Below are 27,227 nucleotides of genomic sequence, written 5' to 3'. Positions count from 1 at the left end.
AGAGGACGGTGTAGTGGCATTTAAAGGAAAAGCACAACATATACTTTAAATTCCTTGAAGGTTTAATTCTCTTCCTATTTTGTTTTAAAAATAGAGGGGGAGAAAGAAGAGAGAGGGAAAATGGAAGAGAACATTAAGGATTTGATTCATCTGTATGTGACAATGTTTCTGTACTTTTTCGGGTTCTCCATAGTTGTTCCGAGCATAACAGACGTTACTATGTTGGCTCTTTGTCCCGGTAGAGACGAGTGTTCCTACGCCATTTACCTCACCGGATTTCAACAAGCGGTATGTAAAAAAAACGTTATTATTCCATGCCATTTTATTTTTTTTACATACTTCGTGTTTCTTCTCTTCTTAACTTTACTATTGTCATCAGAATGCAAAAGCTCTATATATATATATATATATATATATATATATATATATATATATTCTATTTTCTCAAGGTATTGAACGTTTAAATTATCTGGTGATGATCATAAAACCCTCTTTTTCAGGAATTATTAGAGGAAGTCATTAAAGTAATTAAATAGTCTAAAGAGTTTAGCTGGATCTAGAGCTGCATATAACTAATAGGAAATTAATCATCCTTGAACATTAAGCCGGTTATTAAATGGGATTAGTTTTGGTAAATTTTATTTTGCCTCTTTTCTTTAGTATCGTTACTGTTTCTACTTATTTTGCATTTGATATATATAATATCATCTACTGGCCGTAATAGATATGTTCTTGTTGTTTTGTGTGATTAACTTGTAACTTTAAGTAGCCATCTATTTATAGTTAAAACTTATATCACTTACTCATCACCCAAATTTTCAAAAATATCAGGCTAGATATTCATGAGTCAGCCATAAAAATCAATTGATTTATACATTAAAGAATATGGAAATATGCGTAACACCGATCTCCTTTTCCATTAATGATAGATTAATAGCGTATGTTTTTATTCTTGTACGTAAGTGGTAAAAAAAAAAAAAAAAAAAAAAAAAAAAAAAAAGCAAGGTGGTCCCTCTCACCAATTTAGTGCGCTGGGTAAAATTAGGAAAATTGACACTATTATGAATAATAATTGATTTTGTTTTTATCGCGTTAGATAATATGTCCTCTCTCTCTCTCTCTCTCTTCTTTTTTTTTTTTTTCCTTTTTCAATTAAATATCGTTCATATATGAATTTATCACTATAGATATTTCAGGATCTCCGATTTTTACGTAGTAGCTAAGGAACAAAATTTCAATGTGATCAAAAGGGAAAGAAAACAAATATTGAAATTATTGCGGATTGGGATTGGTAGTTTTGTCACGCTATACATTATGCTATACTATTTTTATTTTTTAAATTTGTTCTACCAAGATATTTAGTTACGAATCCAATTTACAACATTTATTAAAGTTAATAGTGACAGTGTTCATAAATTAAATAAATGCTTATTCTTTCTCCTCATTAGGTTTAAAAAATGCATTATTAATTATCTATAGTACTTTCATTTTTAATAGATTTTGTACCAGCGCTAAGCCCTCGACGATATGTTTAATGAAACTGATGAAGATCTGCTTCTCATGAGTGGTAGATTCTTTAATAACTTTGGTTAATAAATAAATTTAAAAGAAAAAAAATTTAGATAGCTCTTTACTTTTTAAAGCTTGTTTTTATTTTTCTTTTGTGAAAGACCTTCATGTGAACTTTTACCTCTTATCTCTTGCTCTACAGCAGAACTACGGAAATCGAGCATATTTAAAGCTCTCCTCAAAGAAAAAGTATGAAAGTTGAGTCAATAATTAATTTTAAAAAAAAACAAAAAGAAGAAATGTAGAATAAATAAAAGAGAGAGATATAAAAAAAAATAGAAAAAAAAAACATTGATAAGTTATGGGCTTAGAATACAGCGCCTAACACTTTTTGTTTTCTTTATATAGCATGGAAAAATCATGGATAAGGTATTAATTTATTTAGTCTGCAAAAATATACAAGATAAATATCATCACTGCTAAGCAGCATCCTCAGTCATACCTAAGATAGCCTAGTGATAATTACACACCATCTCCTGTGTGGGTTCAATCCCCACTTCAATAATTACACACCATCTCCTGTGTGGGTTCAATCCCCACTTCAACAAAGCTGCCTTAAAAAAAAAAACAAAAAACAGTAGCCCTCAAAATTTTGAGTACATCTTTTCTTCTTTTTGTTAATATACATATATATATATATATATATATATATATATATATATATATATATATATATAGTCACACACACTTTATGAACAGGTGTGGTGACAGTTGAGATTGCGATTACATTATTTCATTAAGGTAAAAGTTTCCATAATTGGAAAATGGATATTTGCAGATCATAGGAATTGGAATGGTAGTTGTGACACCCGTGATGGGCAATCTATCAGATAAATATGGCCGAAAATCTCTACTCTCAATCCCAGTGACGCTCAACATTATTCCACTAGGTACTTTCTTTATTGCTATAATTTCTAAGTCAAGCGTAACACTTATTTTTTGAAACAAATTAGAGAAATCATAACAATTATAATGAAGAAACTTGAAATGTGTTTAAAACGTTGAATTAATTGTTAGCAATATTAATAAAATATTGAGTGGGATTATAACGATAATTTGCAAGAAAAATAATTTAAAAATTATTCCATAAAACTAATGAAATAAAATAAAGGAAACTAGACAAAATAAATTAATCTAGTGGAAGAGAAGTTGCAGCTCAATACTTGACTCACCACGGTCTTTGAATCCACCAATTGAAACTTGAGAAAATGGCGCACGATATATTTCTTAGAGCCACGCGTCCTCGGTTTTATACTTACGATCCAATGAATCCTAAAGCTTTTTGAGGAGCGCTTGGAGTTATAGACATTGTATAACAAGTTATAGACTATTCATCACGTAATTCCGACACAAGTAGCCAGAATTTTTTCACGCGCTAAACGTCATTAGCATTTGTGGATCGGTTTTCTCCTCGCAAAGAGTTGGTGGATCTTCGGTCAAAAACTACGCAAGATCAGTTGTTGCAAGTAGAATAACATTTTTTCTTGCCAATGCTTGAAGTTCAGCCCCGTGAACTTCTCGAGCCCTCGTTCGGCATATAGGCGACAGGCACGCGTGCCACAGGACGGCTCGGAATGAGACTTGTGGGTCTGTTCATGGCCGTAGCCGTCATCGAGGTTTGTCCCACCACCATGGGACATGGGTCATTGTCACATTGGTCACAATCGGAGTGTTCACCACGTTGGGAGTCTCGATAACGTTCCCATCAATAGTCACGTTCATCGGGTCGTTATCGTTAGTCATGTCTACAAAACAAATTAAAACTATTAGTTTTCTTCAAGAAATCAAAACGAAAAATAATAAAAATCAATTCACTTTTTCCTTACTCGCAAATGTCTAAACAACGGTTAAAAAGCTTCAAGATTGTTAGCAATATTAATAAAATATTGAGTGGGATTAAAATGATTTAAAAATTATTCCAAAAACTAATGAAATAAAATAAAGGAAACAAGAAGAAAGAAATTAAAATTAAAACGGTATGAACCTGAACCGATAGAACAAGAAGATAATCGAAAGAAAGCGTCGAGGTCCGTTGGACGATTTTCTTGAAGTTTTTATCATCGTCTCACGGGTGTCAGATTACTTGAGCGAAAACCTCCCAAGATACAGTGTCGGAATAAGATGAGCTATGCACCACAAGACTCGACTTCGGTGAACTAGAATCACTGCACGAAAACTACCACCAGACTATTAAAAAAAAACAAACAATTTCTGAAAGGGAGAGAGGAAGCTTAGAAAGACTTGTTTTCGGTTGTTCAGAATGAGAGGCATAGACCTTTTATAACCAAAATTCTAAACGAATTTGTACACGAAAATGTTCCAGAATAAAGGCCCATGTATGCACCTAATGCACGTCGGTTATGAACGTTACCAGCTTTGCAAGCTCATGAGGAATTAACCATTCAGACAAGCTCAAATCGTCTTAGTAAATGCACGGTTATAAGCAATAAACCCATGCAAAATCGTACGACTGGATAGACATGCGTTGGATTTGGGCTCCCTTAAGTTCTTGCCCCTCTACAAAACTGGGTCACTCTTGGGAACTCAAACTCTTGACCACAAATTCCATGTATAAGCACTATAAAATCCACATATCTCTTCTATGTTGGACTCTTGTATATACACATTCAACCACAACACTTTCATTATTCATTCACAATAATTGACATTTTCCAACATATTTTGAGCATCAATTTCTCATTCAACTTAGCTCCGATTTTGGCAAATAAATATTCAATCTTATACCCCTCACTACGAAGATTACGAATATGCTAGAATTATTCAATTTCGTTTAGTGGACCCTACTCAAAGATTAACCATAAATCAGACAAGCCAATCACAAAGTATTAAATGCTCTTTAATACTTTTATTCCAACATTAATAACTTATCAGTAAACTATTAATTAACAATACATTAATTTTTAAAATACTAAATGTTAGATTATATTCACACACACACGCACGCACATATATATGAATATATAATATTGATAGAATATTTAAGTTTTTAATATCTATCAAGTTGGCGTTGTACTTTTTTTTATAATACATATTTTAAATTTAAAAAAAATTCAAAACAATTACAAGGTTAATGATTTGAAATAGATTTATTCACAAAATTAATTTAGAAATTGAAATGCAACTCTGTGAAGTTTAGCTATGCTACCAAAACAAAACAAAAGGTAAAATATGCCTATAACAATTGCGTGTGTGTAGCAATCGTGGTTATTCTCAATTATTATTTAAAAAAAAATTAAAAAAAGATCTCCGTTGTCACTATTATTTAGTCCGTTTTAATTAAATTATAGATATAATATTTTATATGTGACATATGTTTTACATAATAACAACAGAAAAAGTAGTTTTTAAATTCGCTATTCCTATAAATTATACTCTCTCACAGTCATCATTCCGAACGAGGTTTGAGTTGCCTACGATAATCTACTATTCATAATCATTTTATTACTAGAGAGGTTACCGGAATTTACTAAGTTATTTATCGATATGCTATATAATTGTTGATATGCGACATACTCTTGATCAAATATATTTTCTCATAAAATATTAGTGTTTAAATTATTTATACACAATAAATTATGTCATTTTTTCGCTGGAATTTTTATTATGGTAGTATTGAGTATTTATATTGTTTTTTCTATGTATCATGTGATCATTAGTCACCATAAGTTGTTAATTGTAACGAATTGAACTATACATACATTATATATAGATATATGAACTTGAAAATCTCTCCTAGTATTTTTTTTTCCTTCTAACTCATCAGTCGGTTTAATTGATCAGTCAATGTGTTTTACCTGTTGACAAATAATGTGCTCGTCACAGTTACTATTCTATTTTCTGAGTGGTTGTCGACGAATAATTTACTCGTCAATATATATATATATATATATATATATATATATATATATATATATATATATTAATTGGTTTGCTGTGTCTGTCGTTGGTCTGATATCAAATCCTATAGTGCATGCGCGACCGGTCGAAATATATTATGCACTTACTCTTAATATCTATCACGACATTTCTAGTTGGATGGTCTGATTAAATTTTTAAATAGTTGGATGGTGATCTCATTCTCCATATCAACCTAAAAAATTCTTCATATTTTACAAGGACTACACGCCATTGAATTCTTATTATTATTATTCTTTCTATAGTGAAGTCTTGTCTGCGCTGTCTGAATCCCAATGCATGTACATTTCAATATAACCAATATTTTTTTATTTCAATAGTTGTGTGGTGATTTTTTTATTATGCATCTCCGACCCACAATATTTCCAACCCATAATATTATAGAGCCAATAATAAAACTTTAAATATGAAATTTAATTATTCATTTCGCTCTATTTTGGAGTGAAATTTTATTAATTTAAACTAGTTTATGTAATTATAAATCAACTACATTAATACTTATTATAATTATATATTTTTTGTGAAATTGTGTTAATTTATCACAAAATTAAACATGAAATTACCTTAATTTATTATAATTTGATGTAAATAATTATTCTTGACATGTGATAACTTTAATAATTACACAAAAAAAATCATTAAAAATATTAATTTAAATTGCAAACAAACAAGAAACTAAATAACATTACATACGCATATAAATAAAAATTAATTGACTAACTAAACCATCAAAATTTGGAGATTTGCTAAATAGTCAATCTTTTTTAAATTTTAAGTAAATAATCATTATGATAATTTGACATTGTTTGAACGTTTATTGCATTCTTTTTTTATTTTTTTTGCTCAGAAACGTTTATAGCATTCTATTTATACCATTGGAGTCTGGTGATTATTTACAATTATTAACGAACATTTACAATTCTCATTGTCTTTTTTACTTTGTTAATAAAATCTCGTGGTTATTAACTTGAAATTTACCCAAAAAAATGGCTATATGGCAAAACATCAGTTTCCATATGAATATATATATATATATATATATATATATATATATATATAGAGAGAGAGAGAGAGAGAGAGAGAGCCCTATAAATATTTAAACAAAAAATTATTTTATATGATGTTACTTTTTAAATTTTGAACCAAATAAATACATGTTATATGTTATGAGTGTGGCTTTTTTTTTTAAAAATATAACATTCTTGGATTCAAAATATACAAGTTTAATATTAATATAGGTTGTAGTGTAGTAAATAGAAATTTTTAAAAATTATTATAATAATAGAGTTATGAAAAATATGTTTTTTCGTGTTAAAAATAGGCTAGTGGGTTTGAGAGGAAATACTTGTTGATGTGATAAGAGTGTAAAAAACTATATTTTAGAGTTTTAGATTGGAAATGATCTTAACAGTGTCTTCGTGCATTAATTTAATTTTCAACAAAATTATGATATAAACCAATTCCCTGAAATTTATGTTGTTGTACTTTAAAAATGTTTAACATGTTGAGTGATGTATTATTATTTTAAAAATTCAAAACACATCATATGAGTTTTTTTTTATAACTACTAAGAACATATAGTTTAGGAATTGTATCCAAATTATGATTATTTAACAGAATTTGATCAAAATTTATTAATTATTTTTAATTATAAAATTACGACTATCTATTGATAAAGTTATCGATAAATAATTGTATTTATTGACAAATATATCAATAAATCATTGATAGATTTGATCATAGATTTAGAATTAGAAACAATTAATAGATTTTTGTCGAAAAAAATAATTTAAATAATTATAGTTTTAAAATTATCTCAGCTTAAATTTTATTATTAGCCTTTGATAGTTAAGTGTTTCGGAACTTTTAGTTCATAATTATTTTCTCACATTAAATTCTAGAATATGTGGCGGCGAAAGCTACCTCTCGCCGCGACAGGTTGAACTTGCCGCGGCGAGAAATCAACTTCGCCGCGGCAAGATCATACAACGGATTTGATATCGTTGTAGGTGTCGTCGCGGCGAAGAAGGAATTTCGCCGTGGCGAGGTTCATTAAATGTCATAATTCCACAACGCTTAGGCTACCCGTTGTAGAAAGATTTCGTCGAGACGGAAAACACATGCCGCCACGGCAAAGATTTTACAACGGATAGTCTAAACATTATGGAAAATATGAAATATGTGAAATTTTACAACACTTATAGTAAGCGTGGTAGAAACACCAAGTTTGGTTAAGCGTTGTAGAAACATTCAATTTTTACAACACTTATTTTAAGTGTTAAAGAATTACCAATTTCTACAATACTTAGCCGTAAACATTGTAGAAAATGGATTACAAAATTCAATATTTTTAGTAGTGTCTATAAATATGTACACGCTATTTCACGTGTCTTTTATTATAATAATACTGAACTATCCTTGTTATTAGTCTATTTTGGTGTAAAATTTAAGAAACTTGGTTGACCTACTAAGTTACAATAGGGTAACGTTCTTTCAATCGTATGGGTCCGATTTTAAGGCGAATTATTTGACAAAATTTTGAAACTAATTCTATTAGTAACATATCTACAGCTGTCCGGAGTCCCAACTATTTAAAATATTGATACATGTTTATTCACTTATTACATATATAGTTTTCAATTAATAAATTAAAAACTTGGCAGAAAAAACTATGAAATTAATTTGTTACCGAATTACTATATATACATTCATGGCTCAATCAGGACTAATAATAGGTCTTTGCATTATAAGTCTATATGATATATATATATATATATATATATATATATATATATATATATATGTATATATCTATATATATGTATATATATATATATATCATTTTCTTTATAAAGCAAAAGAACTGGTATATAATTACTCACATAAATCAACTAACAACAGCCTACAAACTTCAATTTGTTTTTTCTTTTTCTTTCTAGAGAAAAAGAACTGATCTATCATCAATTATCAAACCGCTGGTGTGAAATAGGAGTAACTACAAACTTTGCTTTGCGATCCCCTTGATGAACACGATCAAAAGCGAGTCACTATCACGTGACATAATGTGTTGCCCGATACCCAAATTGTTGTAACATACACATTATTTCATTCATCAATTAACCCTCTGCACTCGGCAATCGATAAGCCAAACAAAACAATATTCAAACAATTTATTTCCTTGATCATAATTGATTTGAAACTCACTCCTAGCATGAAATGGATTCGCGCCATCGAACCTTTGGCATCTCTAGTCACCATCCTTGAAAATAAGCTTATATCCTCCTTAGAGATCGACGTGTTGATAGTTAATTTCACCGAGCTATTCCATGCGGCCTTCTCATGAAGAGTGAATGCACTTGGAGAGAATGTAGTCCCTACTGCCCAAGGACAATTATGTACACTTCCACATTCCATCCCCTCTCTGCTTCTAAGAATAAGTCGAACACACATGCTCCCATGAAAGTCGGATCTAGAAACTACACAAAAAAAATTCCTCATCGGAGAGCCACACATGATACGATCACGCAGAATAACGAAGCACAAGAGCAGGTCCAACCAGCGACTGCAGAATTGGAAAAGGTGTTGGGCCGAGGAAACATAAAGTCCAAGCAGCCAAGTTGGATGAAAGACTATGCAAGCTGACGTGAGAAAAGGTGCTGAGATAGGGAACAACTTCTAGAAGTATTCCATAGTGATGTGTTGTCTTGTTTCTATTGGTTATTTTCAGTAATTCTTAGGGAAAAATACGCTTGGCGTGATTGATATATAAGGAATGTGGGAGACTGAATGAGGTAAAAAAATCAATCATAAATTACCTTTTATACACATCGGGCCATCAATGTCCCAGCAACTGCTTGTTGTTGCTTGCGGACGACGAGGACGATAACAAACAACCTTCCCATGGAAGCCCACGATGAGACAGTACCGCACGACATCGCCGGCGACATCTCCAGCTTCTTGCGCTCTCTACACACATGGTCGGTCGTTCGCTCCGCGTCACGGGTCTGTCGGTGGCACATCTTTCGTAACTTCATCATACCCTCACTGGCCGAACAGCTCAATCTACCGCTGACAACTTGCCCTCGTTTTCGCTTCGAAATAAGGAGTGCGCATCGTTGGCCTGCGAGCACGCCTGCGCGGCCATAATAATCCATCTCTAGAACGTGCCATTCACCACCGACTTGTTCGTTCTCACAAGGCCCAGAACGTCAAACTTGGATTTTTGTGACTGCAACAACTTGGCAAAGTTACTCATGACTACCCAGCACTGACGATTGAGTTTTCTTTGAACGACATTCAAATGATATTGCGCGGCGAAACCAGTCTCAGCTCTCTGCCAGATTCAATCCATCAGCTCCAAGCCCTAGCCCACCAATCGACGGAGGCGCACACCTTCACCATATCGGTGTCCTTGCCCAATCTAGAGACAACCAGCCACAAACCAGTGACACATGACGTGAGCATCCCTTCCCAGGTCCGCGCGCTGTTAGAGCGGTTTGACTGCGTGTTCCAGACGCCAACGACTCTATCGCCGGTCTGTGCCATCGACCATCGTATACACTTGACGGAAGGATCTTGATCAGTTAATGTCTGCCCGTACCGTTACCCCTATTTTCACGATATCATCAAGCTAAGCCAGAGCCCGTTCTTGTCACCGGTATTGCTGGTCCGAAAGAAGGACGATATACGGAGGTTCTCCGTCGATTACTATGCCTTGAACATGGCAACGGTGAAAGACAAATTTCCCATCCCTACCATCAACGAGCTGCTCGATGAACTCAGTGGCGCGACGATTTTCAGGAAGCTCGATATCTGTGTGTGTTACCAACAGATCTGTGTACATCATAATGACACGCACAAAACAGATTTTCGAACCCATTCGGCCATTAGAATTTCTCATTATGCCATTCGGGCTCACCAACGCTCCCTCAACCTTCCTATACATGATGAACCAGCTCTTTGGCATGTATATCCTTAATTTATATTCATTGTCTTTTTTATGAGATTCTGATATATAATTCGTCCATGGTCGAACACGCCATTCACCTCGAGACCATGTTCGAGTCTCTGCATTCTAATCGCTTCTATGTGAAGCTCTCGAAGTGCTTGTTTTGTCATCCTGCGGTGGAATATTTAGGCCACATCATCTCAGCGTTTGGCATATTCGCATACCCGAATAAGATTTCTACCATGTTTGATTGGCCGACACCGAGGACGGTCAAGCACTTGCGCGGATTTCTGGGCCTCACATGGTATAACCGCCATTTTATAGCGGGATACGTTTTCCATTGCAGCCCCGTTCACAGACCTCATCCCCAACGATGCGTTCGAGTGGTCCACAATCGCGGCTTCGACGTTCTCAGCCCTGAAAGAGGCAATGGTCAATGCTATGGTCCTCCGCCTCTCGGATTTTTCCTAAGATTTTGTCATCAAGACGGGCGCCTCGAATGTCGGCATCGGCGCAGTTTTGATGCAAGACGGCCACCATTTTGCATTCTTCAGCAAGAAGTTAGGCCCGAAGCTCCTAGCATCATCGGCCTACATCAAAGAACTTCATGCCATCACTAAGGCTGTCTTGAAGTGGCGTCAATACCTATTCGGCCACACCTTTGTCATTCGCACCGATCACCGTAGTATCAACGAGCTACTACAACAAGTCATTTCGAGCCCAGATCCATAAGCCTACGTTCGCAAGCTACTCGGATTCCGATTCCGCATCACGCATCAGGTACAAGTCATGAAGCACCAATCGCATTGTGGACGCGTTGTCGAGAGTCCCTGTCGAGTGGCCGATCCAAGAGCCACTCTCCGAGTCCTCTCTTTTGGCATTAGTCTCGGGGCCATCCTTCGACATTGTTCAGCAGCTCCAACAAGAGAATGCGTCGGATCCATACTAGCTCGATATACACCACCAACATGAGCAAGACACTTTGTCCTCATCTTTTACCGTTCGGAATGGCTTGTTTCTATTCCGAAGTCATTACGCCATCAGCTTTCTTCCCCACTGGTCAAGCTACTTATCTGTGAGTTTCACGACACTCCGATTGGTGGTCACGCTAACATCAAGCATACGATGGCACGGTTAGCAACAAATTTTTTATGGCCCCACATCCGAGTCACGGTTACCGATTACATTATAGAGTGTTTGTTGTGCCAGCAAATCAAGTACTCGATGCAAGTCTCGACAGATTTTCTCAGACCTCTTCCAATTCTATAGTTGGTGTGGAAAGAGGAGACCATGGATTTCATTATCGGGTTTCCATCTTCCAAGGGATAAACGACCATCATGGTCATCGTGGACCGTATTTCCAAGTACGCTCACTTTGCTCCATTGTCGACCGGTTTCTTCGCGAGCTGTGTTGCCAATCTCTTTGTTGATTTGGTCGTGCAAAACCATGGTTTCCCTCGGACACTTGTCTCTAATTGCTATCCGGTGTTCATGAGTGGATTCTGGAAATAATTTTTCAAGCTCAGCAGCACAACGCTATCCATGAGCACCGCTTATCACCCACAAACAGACGGGCAATCAGAAGTGGTGAACCATGGTTTGGAACAGTATCTTCGGGCATTCGCACAAGATCGACCAGCGGCTTGGATCGGGTTTCTTGGGTGGACGGAGCACCACTACAACACCATCCATCACTCCGGCCTTCAAATGTATCTGGTCCAAGCCTTGTATGGTCGCCCTCCCCTGACGATTTCGTCATATATGCGAGGCTCTTCTTCAATCCAAGTTGTTGACGATAAGTTGGAAGACCGCGACACTCCGTTGCGTACCCTCAAGCAAAATCTTCTCGCTGCGTATGACTATGAATGCTAACGCTTATCGTTGTGAGTCCACCCTTAATGTCGGTTATCAATTTCTGGTCCGTTTGCAGTCGTATCGACAGCTCTCGGTCACTGGTGGACGACATCACAAACTCTCGAAAAGGTACTACAAGCCTTTTCCAATACTCGATCGTGTCGGAGTGGTGGTGCGCCGCCTCGCCTTACCACTGGAGAGTCGCATTCCCCCCGTCTTCCACGTCTCGATACTCAAACCATTCAAGGGGTCTGTCACTTTTCTCGGTTGTGACCTACCTCTTAACTCACATAACAACCAACTGGTGGAAGAACGCTATCCATGAGCACCGCCTATCGCCCACAAACAGACGGGCAATCAGAATTTCGTAATGTTTTGGTGAACGAAATTCCACAACAGCAGGTGTTGATTCAATGGAAGGGCTGCTCGCTGGAGGAGGCATCGTGGACACTGTTCGAGGTGTTCTGCGCTTCATACCCAGACCTCTACCTTGAGGACAAGGTGGTTTTCGATGGCGGCGGGACTGATACAGTCACGCAGAATGACGAAGCACAAGAGCAAGTCCAACCAGCGACTGCAAAATTGGAGGACGTGTTAGGCCGAGGACACACGAAGTCCAAGAAGCCAAGTTGGATAAAGGACTATATAAGCTGATGTGGGAGACTGAGTGAGGCAAGATATCAATCATAAATTTCTTTTTATTTCCTTATTTTCTCAAAATCGGTCTAATCGCCTCTCTGGATAAAGTTTGGGTTGTGATTCAACCTTGCCCATAAGTACAAGCTCATTAGTCGTAACCCCGACTGACAAGGGATTAATTCTGCGTCAACAACGGCGATCCATGTTTTCCAAATAAAGCCAAGTTAAAGTCCCATAGCTGATGAAATCAAAAACCACCTTTGTCCTTGTGAGTTGTGAGCACTCATTCTTTCCTATCGCATCGGCTAAATCCCTTTCCCTTTCATCGGGCCAAGGAAAGCCACAAAATTTTCTTATAATCCTCTTTTTGGTTATCTCTTCCAAAAGAAAAATTGCCAAAAGTAGGACTAAATTAAGGCCAATTACCAATTTCCTACTATTTTCAAAAATTTACCAAACTAGGACTAGTAAAAAAAAAAGTTAAATGAGAGATACACAAAATTCTACCTATTATACCCTCATACTAATTACCAACCTACCATCTTCCCCAATAAAATCTCTTTTTTTTTCTCTTTCTTTCTCTTTTCCCGCTCAGTACATCGAGTAAAAGAAATTTTTTTTACTAGTCCTAGTTTAGTAAATTTTTGGAAAAAGTAAGAATTTGGAAATGGACCTTAATTTAGTCCTAGTTAAAAGAAATGTCCCCTTCCAAAAACCCAATCAGCCGTATAGGAAAAAAAAAATATATAGAAAAATCATACATCACCCAAATCCATTTATTATAATGGGTAAGAGGGGTCCATGGTATACTAGTGGGTATCTTTACTCATCAATAAAATGTTTGTTCTTATATTGTTAAATAAATAAATAGAAAACTCTTGACCAAACACATAATTAAGAAATGAGTCAATCATAATTTGTTAAATATCAAACTTAAAATCTATAGTATTAAAAATAATACGAGGGGTATTTTGATTTTCACATGATTCTATATATATATATGATATAAATATAAACTAATTTTAAATGATTAGGGTACATGAGATAGGGTATACATAAAGGGACATTTCCTTAACTAGGACTAAATTAAGGGACATTTCAATTTTCCTATTTTTTTCAAAAATTTACCAAACTAGGACTAATAAAAAAAAAATTCGTTTTTTCGATGGGATGAGCGGGAAAATAGGAAGAAAGAGAAAAAATAAGAGATTTTATTGGGGAAGATTGTAGGTTGGTAATTAGTATGATGGTATAATAGGTAGATTTTTGTGTATCTCTCATTTGACTTTTGTTTGACCGGTCCTAGTTTGGTAAATTTTTGAAAAAAATAGGAAAATGGAATTTTGCCTTAATTTAGTCCTACTTTTGGCAATTTTCCATACATTAAATCATTCCCTAATTGACCTGTTTTTAACGGGTAATCACTATTACAAACGGGTAAAGTCTTGCTGTACGTGAGCCTGCAATAATATTATTAGCATTGGATTAAAAAAACAAAAACAAAAACAAAACAAAACAAAACAAAGAAAACAGTCAAGTGATACTTTAATTATTCTCTTTACCTTAATAATATTGTTGCAATCATATAATGAGACGGACTATGCCACTTAAAACGTTGAATTTATAATCTATCCAACATCTTAAATATATTTAAAATTTAGCCACATCTGATGACGTGACCACATTAATAATATATTATTTTACATGATTGTCCGTATCATTTTCATACATTAATTTTAGTAAATTGATGATTTAGTAAAATAAACGAACTGTTGACTAGTTTCTTAAAATCAAGTTTGACACAAAAAAGGCTCAAATATTTTTCTTAGCTATAAAAGTGAAATCAAATTTTAGAAAAAAAAAAAAAAAAAAAAAAAAAAAAAAAAAAAAAAGCCTCAGATTTTGGGACAGGAAACGATTATGTCCAAGGTCAAATTATTTTTTATAATATATTTTTAAAAATTTACTTTTTTTTCATTTTTGCATAAGATCACGTAATATCTTTAGCCGCAATAATTGACACAAATTATATAACTATTTTATTTCTATTTATGCTTGACAAAATATAACCTAAGATTTGACAAAATATTTGAGATTTCACAATTATAAGTTCTAAGTTAAACTTAAACTAAAATATCTATTTCATTTACCCAAGTATATTTATTTATTTCATGCAAACTCAATACACAATCAACATATTTAAGTGGTGTTAGTTCATTTTTAAATTTAAACTTTGTTTTTTTTTTGTTTAACAAATTGAGCAACGCAATTGTTTGATCATATTTCTTTTTTACGTGACACATGTTTATTTATATGTTTGGGGCAGTAATTCTGGCGTATAGCCGATCAACAAATTTTTACTACACATATTATGTGACAAGGACTATAACCGGCATGATCAGCGATGGAAGCACTAATTGCCTTGCGCTTGCATATGTGGTAAAATCGCATAACCCCCCTTATAATAATTCTATTATACATTTCAATGATATAAGCTTAAAAACTATTTTTTGTATGGATTTTTTTTTTTTGAATAATTCAGGAAACAGATTTTTCATTAAACTTTTTTGTATGGATTTTGATGAACTTGATTAGAACCTATTTAATAACATTTTTTAAATTAAAAAGCAGTAATAGTAATTTTAATTTCATGAATTTTTTTTTTAATGGATACTATTTAAATCAACTGAATATTCATAAAATAATTGTGAAAACTTGTTTTTTCATACAAAAGATTGTTATTGACATTAATCTGAAGACGGGAAATGTGAATGTGAACGTACTTAAGCTTAATTTTTTTTTTTTTTATTCAAAAACGTATTTTGAATCTGATTATTTGACCTTTTGAATTGAGAGATGTACAAAATGGTATGTGAAAAAGATTAAGAATTATAATTTATGTGAAAAAAAAATGAAGTATTTAAGGTATTTTGCTCAAAAATATAAAATTGTGTATAGTTTCCCTATTTTAATACGATAATTAAATTTGATCAATCATAAGGTGTTAGTGTGTATATTTTTTATGACATTTCTAATTTAAAATTGACCATCATGGTTATAAGAAAATTTATTGTTGAATGTGCTTAGGCGGACAATATTTCTGAGGAAGGAAGAGCATCGGCATTTGGAATCCTCTCTGGAGTCTTCTCAGCTTCTTTTGTTTGCGGAACCTTAACAGCTCGTTTCCTCTCCCCGAATAAAACGTTTCAGGTTTTCATTCTCAGGAAAACAAAGCCTCAAATTTTAGTATATATCATTCTATTAAATGTGGGACGCCAAACATGAAAACTTAAGGGACATAACTTATGAAGCTGTTAATTATAAAAGAAAAATTTAAAGGAGGCAAAAACTTAAATCCAAGAAAAGTTAATAATCAATTTTGAGAAAAATTGAGCATAATTTGTAATTGTAAATAAATTTAGAATTCATTCAATATCTAATTTTATTAGACGAATAGAAAAATTATATCCTATTAAAATAAATAAATAAATGAAGGAGGACGAAATAGTAGTGTTCTCACGTAGATAATATAGTTGAAGGGTAAGAAAATAGTGCAACGATATATGACGAGGTTCGAAGGTGAGTGTTAACCGCGTTCTTTGATTTACACAGAACCGTCCGTTATTCGATCTAGAGTCTGACTCTATGATCGTACATAGGTTGGGTGTTGTGAAGTTCTTCTCTTCTCATCATTTCTAGCCGCCTCGTCAATGAAACTCCTTCGTACTTCTTGTTTTCGTCATGCTCGCCATTCTTGTCACGTTCTTTGTGTTCTTCGAATCCTTGGAATTCCGAGTCTTAGGATCTCCCGCAAAATTCGTGTTCTTCGCGTTCTTCGTCGAGTTCATGAGCCTTTACTTCTTTGAGTCTTCAACCCTTTGAATCTCTCTCCAAAGCCTTGCCTTCACCCGTGAAACCTCTTCCGAATCTTCATCTCCAACTCTTAATCTCTCTTGAATCCTCGCTTTCAACCCTTTGATCTCATCTCCGAGTCTTCACTTCATTGTGTTCTCCGCGTTCCTCGTCGAGTCTTCGAATCATCGCACCTATGTAAGCACAAGAAAACGTTTATCTAGAGGGACGCGTAGGATTTTTCCTCAGCGCGCGCTCCGACACTCAATATAAGTCATGTTGTGTCCTTGGTGAAAGATTTGTGCTCATCTCTATGTTTTATAGAGAGAGAGTCGTGGTGTAATTTTGGTAGAGTTTTGACAAGTTGATAGAACTTACCTTGAGTGTGAGTTGAGAGAGGTATTTATAGTGCACTTGAGGCTTATGATGAGGTTTACTTGTGTCTTGGAGACAAGTCGACCAATATATGATCGTGATATATGAATTGGCGGCATGCACATTGGCGGCAGCTTGGAGTTTGGTGGCTCAAAGGGATTGGCAGCATGCGGGTTGGCAACACTCTTGAGTTGGCGGCGTCATCAGGTTAGAGGCACTATCAGATTGGCAGCGCATCCTCGGGTTGTTGGCGCCATCAGGTTGGCGGCGTGGCAAGTTGGCGGAAAAGCTAATAGGAAAAACTTGTTTTGTGGCCAACATGGGTTGGTGAAAAGGCTTGTTTGATGACAATGACCAAAATGGGTTGAAGGCAGGGCTCATTTTGTGGCCAAAGTGAGTTGAAGGCGAAGCTGATTTAGTGGCCAAATTGGTTGATGGCATGGTTCATTTGGTGGCAAAAATGGGTTGGCGACAAGACTCATTTGGTGGCCAAAATGAGTTGAAGGCAAAGCTCATTTGGTGGCCAAAATGAATTGAAGACAAGGCTCATTTGATGGTAAAAATGGGTTGAAGGCAAGACTCATTTGGTGGTCAAAATGAGTCGAAGGCAAAGGTTGTTTGTGGCCAAAATGAGTTGAAGGAAAATCTCGAGTTAAAGGCAAGACCCGGGTTGAAGGCAAATGTCAGGTTAGAGGCAAGACCTAGGTTGAAGGCAAGCGTCGTGTTGAAGTCAAATATTAAGTTGAAAGCATGACTCGGGTTGAAGGCAAGCATTAAGTTAAAGGCAAGACCAGAGTTGAAGGCAAACGTCAGGTTGAGGCAAGACTCGGGTTGAAGGCAATCATCAGGTTCAAGGGCAGGACCTAAGTTGAAGGCAAACGTCAGGTTGAAGGCAAGACCCGGGTTGAAGGCAAGCATCATGTTGAAGGCAAATATCAAGTTGAAGGCATGATACGGGTTGACTCGAAGTGTGACCAAATGACTTCGCTTGTGGGCGTGGGCTTTATACATGGGCTTGCGTTGTTGTTTTCACTCTCGAGGTGTCTTTTTTACCTTGTGAAAATGACGGCATATTAGTGAGTTTGGTATAGATAGATGACATAATAGCATAATTTTGATGACAAAAAGGAAATAGAAGAAACTATTGTGAGATATATATATATATATATATATATATATATATATATATATATATATATATATATATATCAAAATAGATTGTCATTGGGTTAACTTGTCCGGTCCTTTAGAAGTTTCTGGCCAAACAAAGTTTATTGGGTGTTAGCTTTTGAGTCCGGCCCAAGCCCTCAAAACTCTGGCCAGGCCCGAACCCTAATCTGACTTGGTTCGAGCTCAACTCTTTTTCAATTGAAAAACATATTATTTTAGAATTTTTTATTATATGTATGAAAAGTATTTTTGACACAAATTCAATCTTAATAATAATAATAATAATAATAATAATAATAATAATAATAATAATAATAATAATAATAATAATAATAATAATAATAATAATAAAATTTACTAAATTTTTTGTTTTTTTATTAAAAGTATATGTTTTGAATTAAATATTATTTTAATGATTCTAGTTTGGTTTTTTGAAGTCTAGTTCAGACCCTTTGTAAGCCAAGGCGCGGCCCAACTTTCGGCCCCGCAAGGTCGAGGGTTTTGTCCTGGGTTGAGCTAAATGTCCTATTCTTAGAGCTGAACCTATAATAAAGAACACAACATAAGGATCTTAAATATCATTAAGAAAATATATATCAAACATACCGGGAAATGACTTCAACTAGTAGTAATTTTGATAGACTAAAATAGTAGCAATTATGTTTTTGGACACTTTTACAAGTAAATGTAGACACTTGTATATCTACAATTGTTGTAAATTATAGACTTGTAAGTCTACAGTTTATGACAGCCGTATACTTTCATGTCTACAATTACTAGTAAAAGTGTCCAAAAACATATTTGTTACTATTTTTGTCCAAAATATCAAAGTTATTACTAGTTGGGGCTATTTCCCGACATAACCTATATAAGATAATTGTGGACTCACCTCATACTCAAAAAGGCTAAAATAATTTTTGTTCGGTAGATAAACAATGCTGATCAACATATAATGGGTATTAATGTACTAATTTTTTTTTTCTCTTTGTTTTAATTGATGTTTTGAGTTTAAACAAATATATTGTTTGTGACTTTGTGATGTGATGAAAAATAGGCGGCTGCGTTGGTTTCAATGGCTGCAGTTGTGTACATGAGAATTTTCCTCAAGGAAAGCTTGCCCGTCGACCATACTCAACATGGTTTGACCAAAACCTTATTAAAATCCGAACAAGACGTTGAGAATTTTTCCGAGCCATTGCAAAAGACTAGTGTATCTAAGAAGATATCGACCATCAGAGATCTTATTTTCTTGATCAAGAGTAGGTAATAGATGAACGAAAATTAAAACTACACATTCAGATGTTATTTATTGAAAAAATGCTTAGATTGTCCGTGAACAAAAAACAATTAAAGGCAATTGACTATTCTTTATATTTCTACAATTTTTCGTAAGAGCTATGAGAATGAAATGATGTTCTGTTTTGCAGCAAGACATTTTTACAAGCAGCTGTAGTGTCCTTCTTTCATAGTCTCGGTGATGGCGGGTTTCAAGCTACATTGATGGTAATCCGCAAATCAGAAAAAAAAAAAAAAATAGTTTTTGTATGTCATATTATATTAAATAAATAAAATTAGTTTAAAAGTAGAACATGTTATAATTGGATCAAAAATCTTATTTAAGAGATTTGTATTTACTATGATGCATGCAGTATTTCTTAAAGGCTCGTTTTCAATTCAACAAGGACCAGTTTGCTGATATATTGCTAATTTCCGGTGTTGCAGCAGCAATTTCGCAGGTATTATTTTACATGCCATTTTATCTGGAAAAATAATTTCTTCTAGAGTAATAAAAAAAAAACCATTTTTAATCAATAAGTACAGTTGAGACAATAGAAATATCAGCTATATATCGCATGTTTTGACGTAATTATGGATGTTTATAATAAATGGTTTACTGAAGGGAGGTTTGTGATAGACTTAGTGATTATTCAGTATATAATTGATATTTTTTTCTTTGGAAAAACTATTGCATAATTTGGTATTAATCTGTTGTATTAATTTTTCGTACAGCTGATATGCATGCCTCTTTTGGTGCCAATTTTAAGAGAGGAAAAATTGCTCTCTCTGGGCCTTTTAATCGGGACTATAAATGTACGTGCCTTTTATCATCGCTCTGTTTGAATTTATTTTATATGGTTACCATGAAAAGGATCAACTACTGACTATATTATTAACTGATTTTTGTTCAGATGTTTTTGTACAGCGTATCATGGTCAGCTTGGGTAATTAAAACTTACAAAAATATGTCAATTTCCACTAATTAAATTGTTAACTGTGCCGTTAAAAAAATTATAAAGTAAAAAATTAACAATATAGTTTTTTTTCTTCCCAATATCTTCAGGTGCCTTATATGATTTCAGGATTTTGTGTTTTCGCCATGTTTTCATATCCTACAGTAAGTTTATTTCTTAGTTTTTTTGTGTGAAAATCTTTGGTGCTTTTACATTTTAAATGAAAAGTCTTTGGCCAACGCAGGTTCGTAGTATTGCATCAAAACAAGTTGGCCCTGATGAGCAGGTATTAATCTCACAAGACGTTTACATGAACCATGATTTTATCTTCTTGCTTATTTTCATGACCGACAGAAAATAACAAAAAGAAAAAACAAAAAATCAATACAGGGTAAAGCTCAGGGATGTCTTTCCGGGTTAAGTTCTTTCGCCACCATTATAGCTCCCTTGATTTTTAGTCCTTTAACAGGTTGGCTCAATAATAGAAATCTAACGATAAGCTCTCTTTTAATCATAAACTACAAAGATTATGCAAATGCTAACCTTTTCACATTCACATTTCAGCTCTATTCCTATCTGATGGAGCTCCATTTTACTTCCCGGGTTTCAGCATTTTGTGCATTGCACTTGCTAATGTAAGAGTTCAATAACCCCAAATAGAAAAATAAGAATAATCTCTTAATTCATTGATCTATGTCCTGGACACCAAAGTTATTCTAATATTTTCTTTTCTTTTTGGGTGCAGGTCATTGCTTTCATTCAAAGCACTAGGATAAAACCAGCTCCTTTGATATCACCAAGACAACTGAACTAAAGATCAGATGAGTGAGGTTGAGAATCTTCAGATTCCATGTCAAACATAAGTATATATACCCAAGCTTTGTACAATATCTATATATAAATCACAGGATGGGATAATGTGCTTGAAACAATGTGTACAGCTGTGAGAATTGTTTTCCTTAAAAATTTACAAGTTACATGAGAGCTTGAGCCGAAAGTTCCAATGTACCAAGGTCCAACCAATACATGCTATATTATATATACAGAACCTGGAGTAATCAATCTACTTCACTGCATCGGAAATATGTCATCGTTGTCTTCTTCGATATCCAGATTGTTGAAGTTCATATCTTCCCAATCATTTCCTCTGTAACTGAAACTCGGGTCCACGTAGCAACTCATCTCGTGAAATAGATTCAAGTTATCGACCAGCTTGTGGAAAGCACTGCAGCCACAACACTGAAAAAGCCCGACAAATCAATAACCTAGTTAGTGGCTAAAAACCATAAAAAGCTAATTGTATTTTATTCCCCTACGAATTTCCTATCGGAACATAAAGCTCATGCGGTCGCGAAAACCTTACTTAGGTCATAACTGAATAAGAAAACCGAAAACTAAATGTAACGTTTTGTGGGTTTCTATTTTCTCTCTATATATTACTCCTCCAATTCGCAAATTCAACTCTAACCCAATAAGAACCTTTGAATTCCATAAATAAATCGTTCAACATAAACGGGCATTCTAGAGACTCTGAACTCAACAGAAAAAAAAAATAATAATAATAATAACAAGGGACAGTTTCCAATAATTCATTCAAAACTAAAACTAATTCATTCCTGCGTAACCTCTATTCACGGACTAACTCATCATGAAACCATTTCTTAGTCAGCCACTATAGGAAAGAACACAATCCTTTTTTCGAACGGACCATTACCTGAACGAAGACCGTGCCGTCGGAGTAAGCGTGGGGGTTGATGGCTCGGGTGGTCCTCTGGCCACAGACGTTGCAAGTGAAAGCCACGAGCATTCTTCTCCGAGGCGACTTTGTGAAGAGAGACCAAGGAAAAGTCGAGACATTCTTGGAATCGCTTGTGTCCGGAGCCGGAGGTCCTTCCATGCCAGACCCCGTAGTCCAACCCCTCCCCGTGGCCGCCCCCATCACCAATCCCATCGCCGCATCCTGATCAACCACACATCACTTTATTATGTTACTCTCAAAGCAAACACATATTCATATACAAATAATCTGAACTAAAATTACATTCCCAGGACTAATTTCAGGCAAGAATCAATTGGATTGGACTTGAGATTAATCAGAAGATGGTTAACGAAGACAAAAGCTTGGCTGGTCATGTCACGGTTATGTTACATAACGTTACCCTAAATCCAGCAGTTTTCAATGCACAAATAACCTTGAACAAGGGAAACGCAAATTAAATCCACGAGACTAATTTCAGGCAGGAATCGATTGGATTTTAGTTTAATGGAAAGAAACCAAATTCTTGGCTGATCGCTAGACTAATTTAAGGAATTGGGAAGGAAATTATACCTTTGAGAGCGGAGAGAGGGAAAATTTACGATTATCACGAAGCGACGGAACGCCTTCGATGAAGCCCTTCGATTCCGAGCCTGGATCGGCTTCGTTCTCGTGACCTGATCGAATCGCAAGAGTAAATTCACAATCTTCGCAGCTAGGGAATTCCCAAAATGCTTCGAACCTAGATTTGTCGTTATGAAAGGACATACCTTTGGAGACGGAGAGAGGGAAATGAAGGGGTTTCGTTGCGTTAGTGCGCTTAGGGAAGAAGATAGGAAAAGCCGAAGAAGACGAAGAAGAAGAAGAAGAACAGGAAGAGGAAATTATCAACGAAGATTTGATCGCTGATTCCATTGCAGTTCAATTCACGGACTCTGTGCTGGACGTGGGAGAGAGAGAGAGAGACGAGACTGGCTGGCCTCAACGAAACAAATATCCTTAAAAAAAACGACCAATGCAATTCTCTATATATATAACACTGTCGCACCACAAAAATAAGAGAAATACGTGTCACGCTTAGGCGATAGTTAGAAACAATGTTCTTGTGAGAAAACAATGTTCGTACGTTGGACAAGTCTCAGAGGCCGGGAATTGGAATTACAGGTGTAATTAGATTGGGTTAATCGGTTTTTTTATGTGTTATAAATCCAAATCGTTACATTTAATTTTTTTAGTTTTAAAATCCAAATCAACTCAATTGAAATGTAAAATTAAACCAAACCAACTCGATTGAAATGTAAAACTAAACCAAACCAACTCGAAAATGATCGTGTTGGTTTGGATTGGTTTTTTAGGATTATAATTATCGACAAATGACTTTATAAATCGAATATAAATCATATACGTATATTATATCGAGGAAATGTCGGCATAAATACTTAATGTTTTCCGAAACATACACTTAATAACTCATTCTTTTTTTTCGCGGTAAAAAAACCTAATGATAGGTTTCAATTCCACAGTTAAATAAAGGACAATGTAGCAAAATAGCTAAAATGAAACTATGAAATTTGTTTTTAGCCTATGTTTGACAATTTTTAGGGATATAGCCAAATGAGTTATGTGGCAATAATTAAAGTCTGATTTGCTCTTATTTATTAACAAATTCGTCACTTTCTCTCTCTTCTTTTTTTTCAAATAATTTCTTTTGCATCAAAACTTCAAAAATTCGTATCTTTCTCATACGAACTCGAAATTGAGTGATTCTAAATCCTACAGATTCGTGATGCCAAGATCTTCAAAAATAGATCCATTGTATTTGATGAAAAATCCTGTTTAATACCATGGATGTAGAAAAATCATGTTACTACCTTAAATATGGAAATAACTAAAATTTATCAAAAAAATAAATGGAAATGTAAATATAATGCATTAAACATAATTTTTCATCAAACACAATAGGTCTATTTTTGAAGATCTCGAAGCCACGAATTTGTAGGATCTGAAATCACTCAATTTCAAGTTTGTATGAGAAATATATGAATTTATGAAGTTTTGATGCAAAAAAAATTATTTGAAAAAAATAGGAGAGAGAAAGTGACGAATTTGTTAATAAATAAGGGTAAATCATACCTTAATTATTACCACATAAGCCATTTGGTTATATCCCTAAAAATTGTCAAACATAGGCTAGATTCAAAATCACATGTTTAAAGTGACCTACTTACTTACAAATCTCTTAAATAAATCCGTTAAATCTAACAGAAATTCACATGAAAACCTCAAATTAAACATGACTTAACGTTTTTCTTATACAATTAATTTAAAATTAATAATATCATTTTTAATAATATCATTTTTATTAATATTTTTTGTTTAATTATAAACGAATTTTATGTTATAATTAGACATTAATAGTATTATTAAAAAAATTTCATATTCATTTATATTAATCTTGTTTGAAAAAAAAAATTATTAAAATTTTTTATAACAACACAAATAACTATTCGTAATCAATCAAATTTGTTAAATAAATGGTACTAACCATTCAAAAATTTGAATTAATGTGTATTATACATAATGTAGAATAATTTTTTTTTATCTTTTTTATGGAAAATTTTATAACAAAATAATTAACTAAAAATAAATTTGATATTATAATCAAGCAATAAATAATATTACTAAAATAAATTTATATTAAAAAATCAATTAAACATTTTTCAATAAAAAGAATATTTTCATACTTGATTAATATAAATAAATAAATATAAAATCATTTTAATAATACTATAAATGTCTAATTATAATATCGAAGTCGTTTATAATTAAAAAAAATTATTATTAAAATGATGTATTAATTTTTAGTTATTTTTATTAAAAAAAACATTAAACCATGTTTAATTTGAGCCTTTCATGTGGATTTCCTTTAGATTTAACGGATTTATTTAACGGTGTAACTGAAACCTAACATTAGGTATTTTTTTCGCGAAAAAAAAGAATTGGTATTTAAGTGTATATTTCCGAAAACATTGAGTATTTATGCCGATATTTCCTTTCCTCTATTATATCTAAAAAATTTTGTCAAATAAAATCAAAATTTTACTTATCTTTAGAAAATTTACATATTAAAATAAAATTTACGCATATTTTTAACTACTCAATTTTCATGTAGTCGCAAATAATAAAGTATAATAATGAGTATCTTTTATTTAATTATAATATTATTATAAAAATTGTATTTTTTTAACAATAGTACATATAAAATATTTGCAATGTTAAAAAAATTAAAGAATTAATACTATCGGGTTGGTTTGGTTCAACCCAATCTCATGACAATATAAACCAAACCAACCCGAAACAACTGCGGTTTGGGTTGACTATAATCCAAACTTGATCGGGTTTTAATGGGGCGGTTTGATAAAAGGTGCGATTTGGTTTGGATGATCGGATTGTTCGGTTTTGCGGTTTTCACCCTTATCGGGAATCGACTTTGAGGAAATAGATACTCTTATTAGATGAAATAGCGTTGAGATAAATGATCAATCTAGCAATTCATCTTATACACGGATTGCTTGATACTTGAATTTACATAAGAATCTTCGATTTTTTTCTTCTTAAATTTACAATTCAGACCTATACGGTACAATCGCTTAAACAACTATTTATTATAATATAAATATGCCAATAATCTCTTTTTCCTTTGTTAAGAAAATGATATTCAGATGTGTGATTGAAACATATGAAGAGATCCTACAATAGAGTACGCGTGCAACAATCAAATACACCAAAAAAGTGATAAAACAATTTCAAAATATATCAATAAAATCCATTTAGTACCTTAATGATTATTTGATATCTTGATGTAGAGAAAGACCTATTTCATCGTGTGACGAATCTGAAAAGAAGAAAAAAAAATAGTCCTAAAATATCGTATTAAGTGCGATTTAAGCTCTTATATACTTTACTAATTGCATTCAATCTAACATAGTTATTGTTAATTTATTGGCAAGATTTAACCCAACTTCTACATAAAGACATTAGATTGGAATCAAACATGCGAGTTCGAGTGATGTTACTCATATAATTAATAAATCATATCGTAGACCTATTTAATAAACTGTATTAGAATTCATAACAATAAAAATATCCCTTGAGTGATGTTACTCATATAATTAACAAAGTTCGAGCACTGGCTCAGATGCACCGAAAAAAATGGGAATCCAGCACTGAGTTCGAGTCAAATAAGCTCGAGAGACAATTGAAATTAGGAACGAACTCGTTCATAAAGCAAGAACGAACCATACGAAGGAGAACTTCGAAGAGAATAGAAGCTGATAGGTTAAAGAGTAGTCAAAACAATAAAACACGTGGTAAAATAAATAAATTTACTCAAAACCCACACATCGACGGTTATTATGAATACACGAGGAAATAACTACCCACTATACACGTTTGAGAGCAGTTATTCGAAAACTGTCGAGACGTGGGCCTGATCAGCCCACGTACTCGGCTCTAAGTACTATAAATAATAGAGAAAGCGATAGCAGCAATGACGTGCACAATTTGATAAGGAAACTCGACCAAAAAGATTTACCTATCATTCAGCACCCTCATTTACATTTTCTTTTTTACCAGGTTCGTCTGTACTTAGAGAAAATCTTACCTAGAAGCTTGAAATTATCGGTACTACATGCTTGGAAACAAGTGCTCTTTGCGAGATAATTGTGGTAACATTTTTTATGTCAAAAATTAGGCGCAAGAAGGAGGGGACATCGTTGAAGATTGATGGCTAGTTCGTCTACTCCCACGGGAGATGTCAACAACACCGCCGGTATCGATCCACAGATCGAGCACCATAACCGCACATTGCCATTCACTCCAAAGGAGCTTGCTAAGT

General features: G+C 33.9%; 2 protein-coding genes across 2 annotated transcripts; one reads left to right on the top strand and one right to left on the bottom strand.

Moving 5' to 3' along the window:
- Window positions 1–21,657, top strand: LOC149389548 (uncharacterized). The gene is made up of 14 exons (XM_089623107.1): window positions 1–288; window positions 2,348–2,459; window positions 15,273–15,385; window positions 16,034–16,156; window positions 19,398–19,606; window positions 19,771–19,846; window positions 19,993–20,079; window positions 20,354–20,434; window positions 20,533–20,565; window positions 20,685–20,738; window positions 20,819–20,860; window positions 20,965–21,043; window positions 21,139–21,209; window positions 21,320–21,657. The coding sequence occupies exons 1-14, from the start codon at window positions 121–123 to the stop codon at window positions 21,386–21,388; spliced, it is 1,317 nt and encodes a 438-aa protein (XP_089479233.1). The 5' UTR covers window positions 1–120; the 3' UTR covers window positions 21,389–21,657.
- Window positions 21,454–23,310, bottom strand: LOC149389547 (Zim17-type zinc finger protein). The gene is made up of 4 exons (XM_089623108.1): window positions 23,101–23,310; window positions 22,904–23,007; window positions 22,289–22,534; window positions 21,454–21,813 (listed from the first exon to the last, which is right to left on the bottom strand). Exons 1-4 carry the CDS (start codon window positions 23,243–23,245, stop codon window positions 21,643–21,645), a joined length of 666 nt encoding a protein of 221 aa, XP_089479234.1. The 5' UTR covers window positions 23,246–23,310; the 3' UTR covers window positions 21,454–21,642.
- Between the last annotated feature and the right edge of the window lie 3,917 nt (window positions 23,311–27,227).

This window comes from Urtica dioica, chromosome 8 (genome assembly GCF_054948205.1).
Source record: "Urtica dioica subsp. dioica isolate 48M chromosome 8, U.dioica_male_clone48M_v1_H2, whole genome shotgun sequence".
Taxonomy (NCBI): domain Eukaryota; kingdom Viridiplantae; phylum Streptophyta; class Magnoliopsida; order Rosales; family Urticaceae; genus Urtica; species Urtica dioica.
Note: the sequence above shows the minus strand (reverse complement) of the source record. Positions and strands in the feature narration are given on the sequence as shown.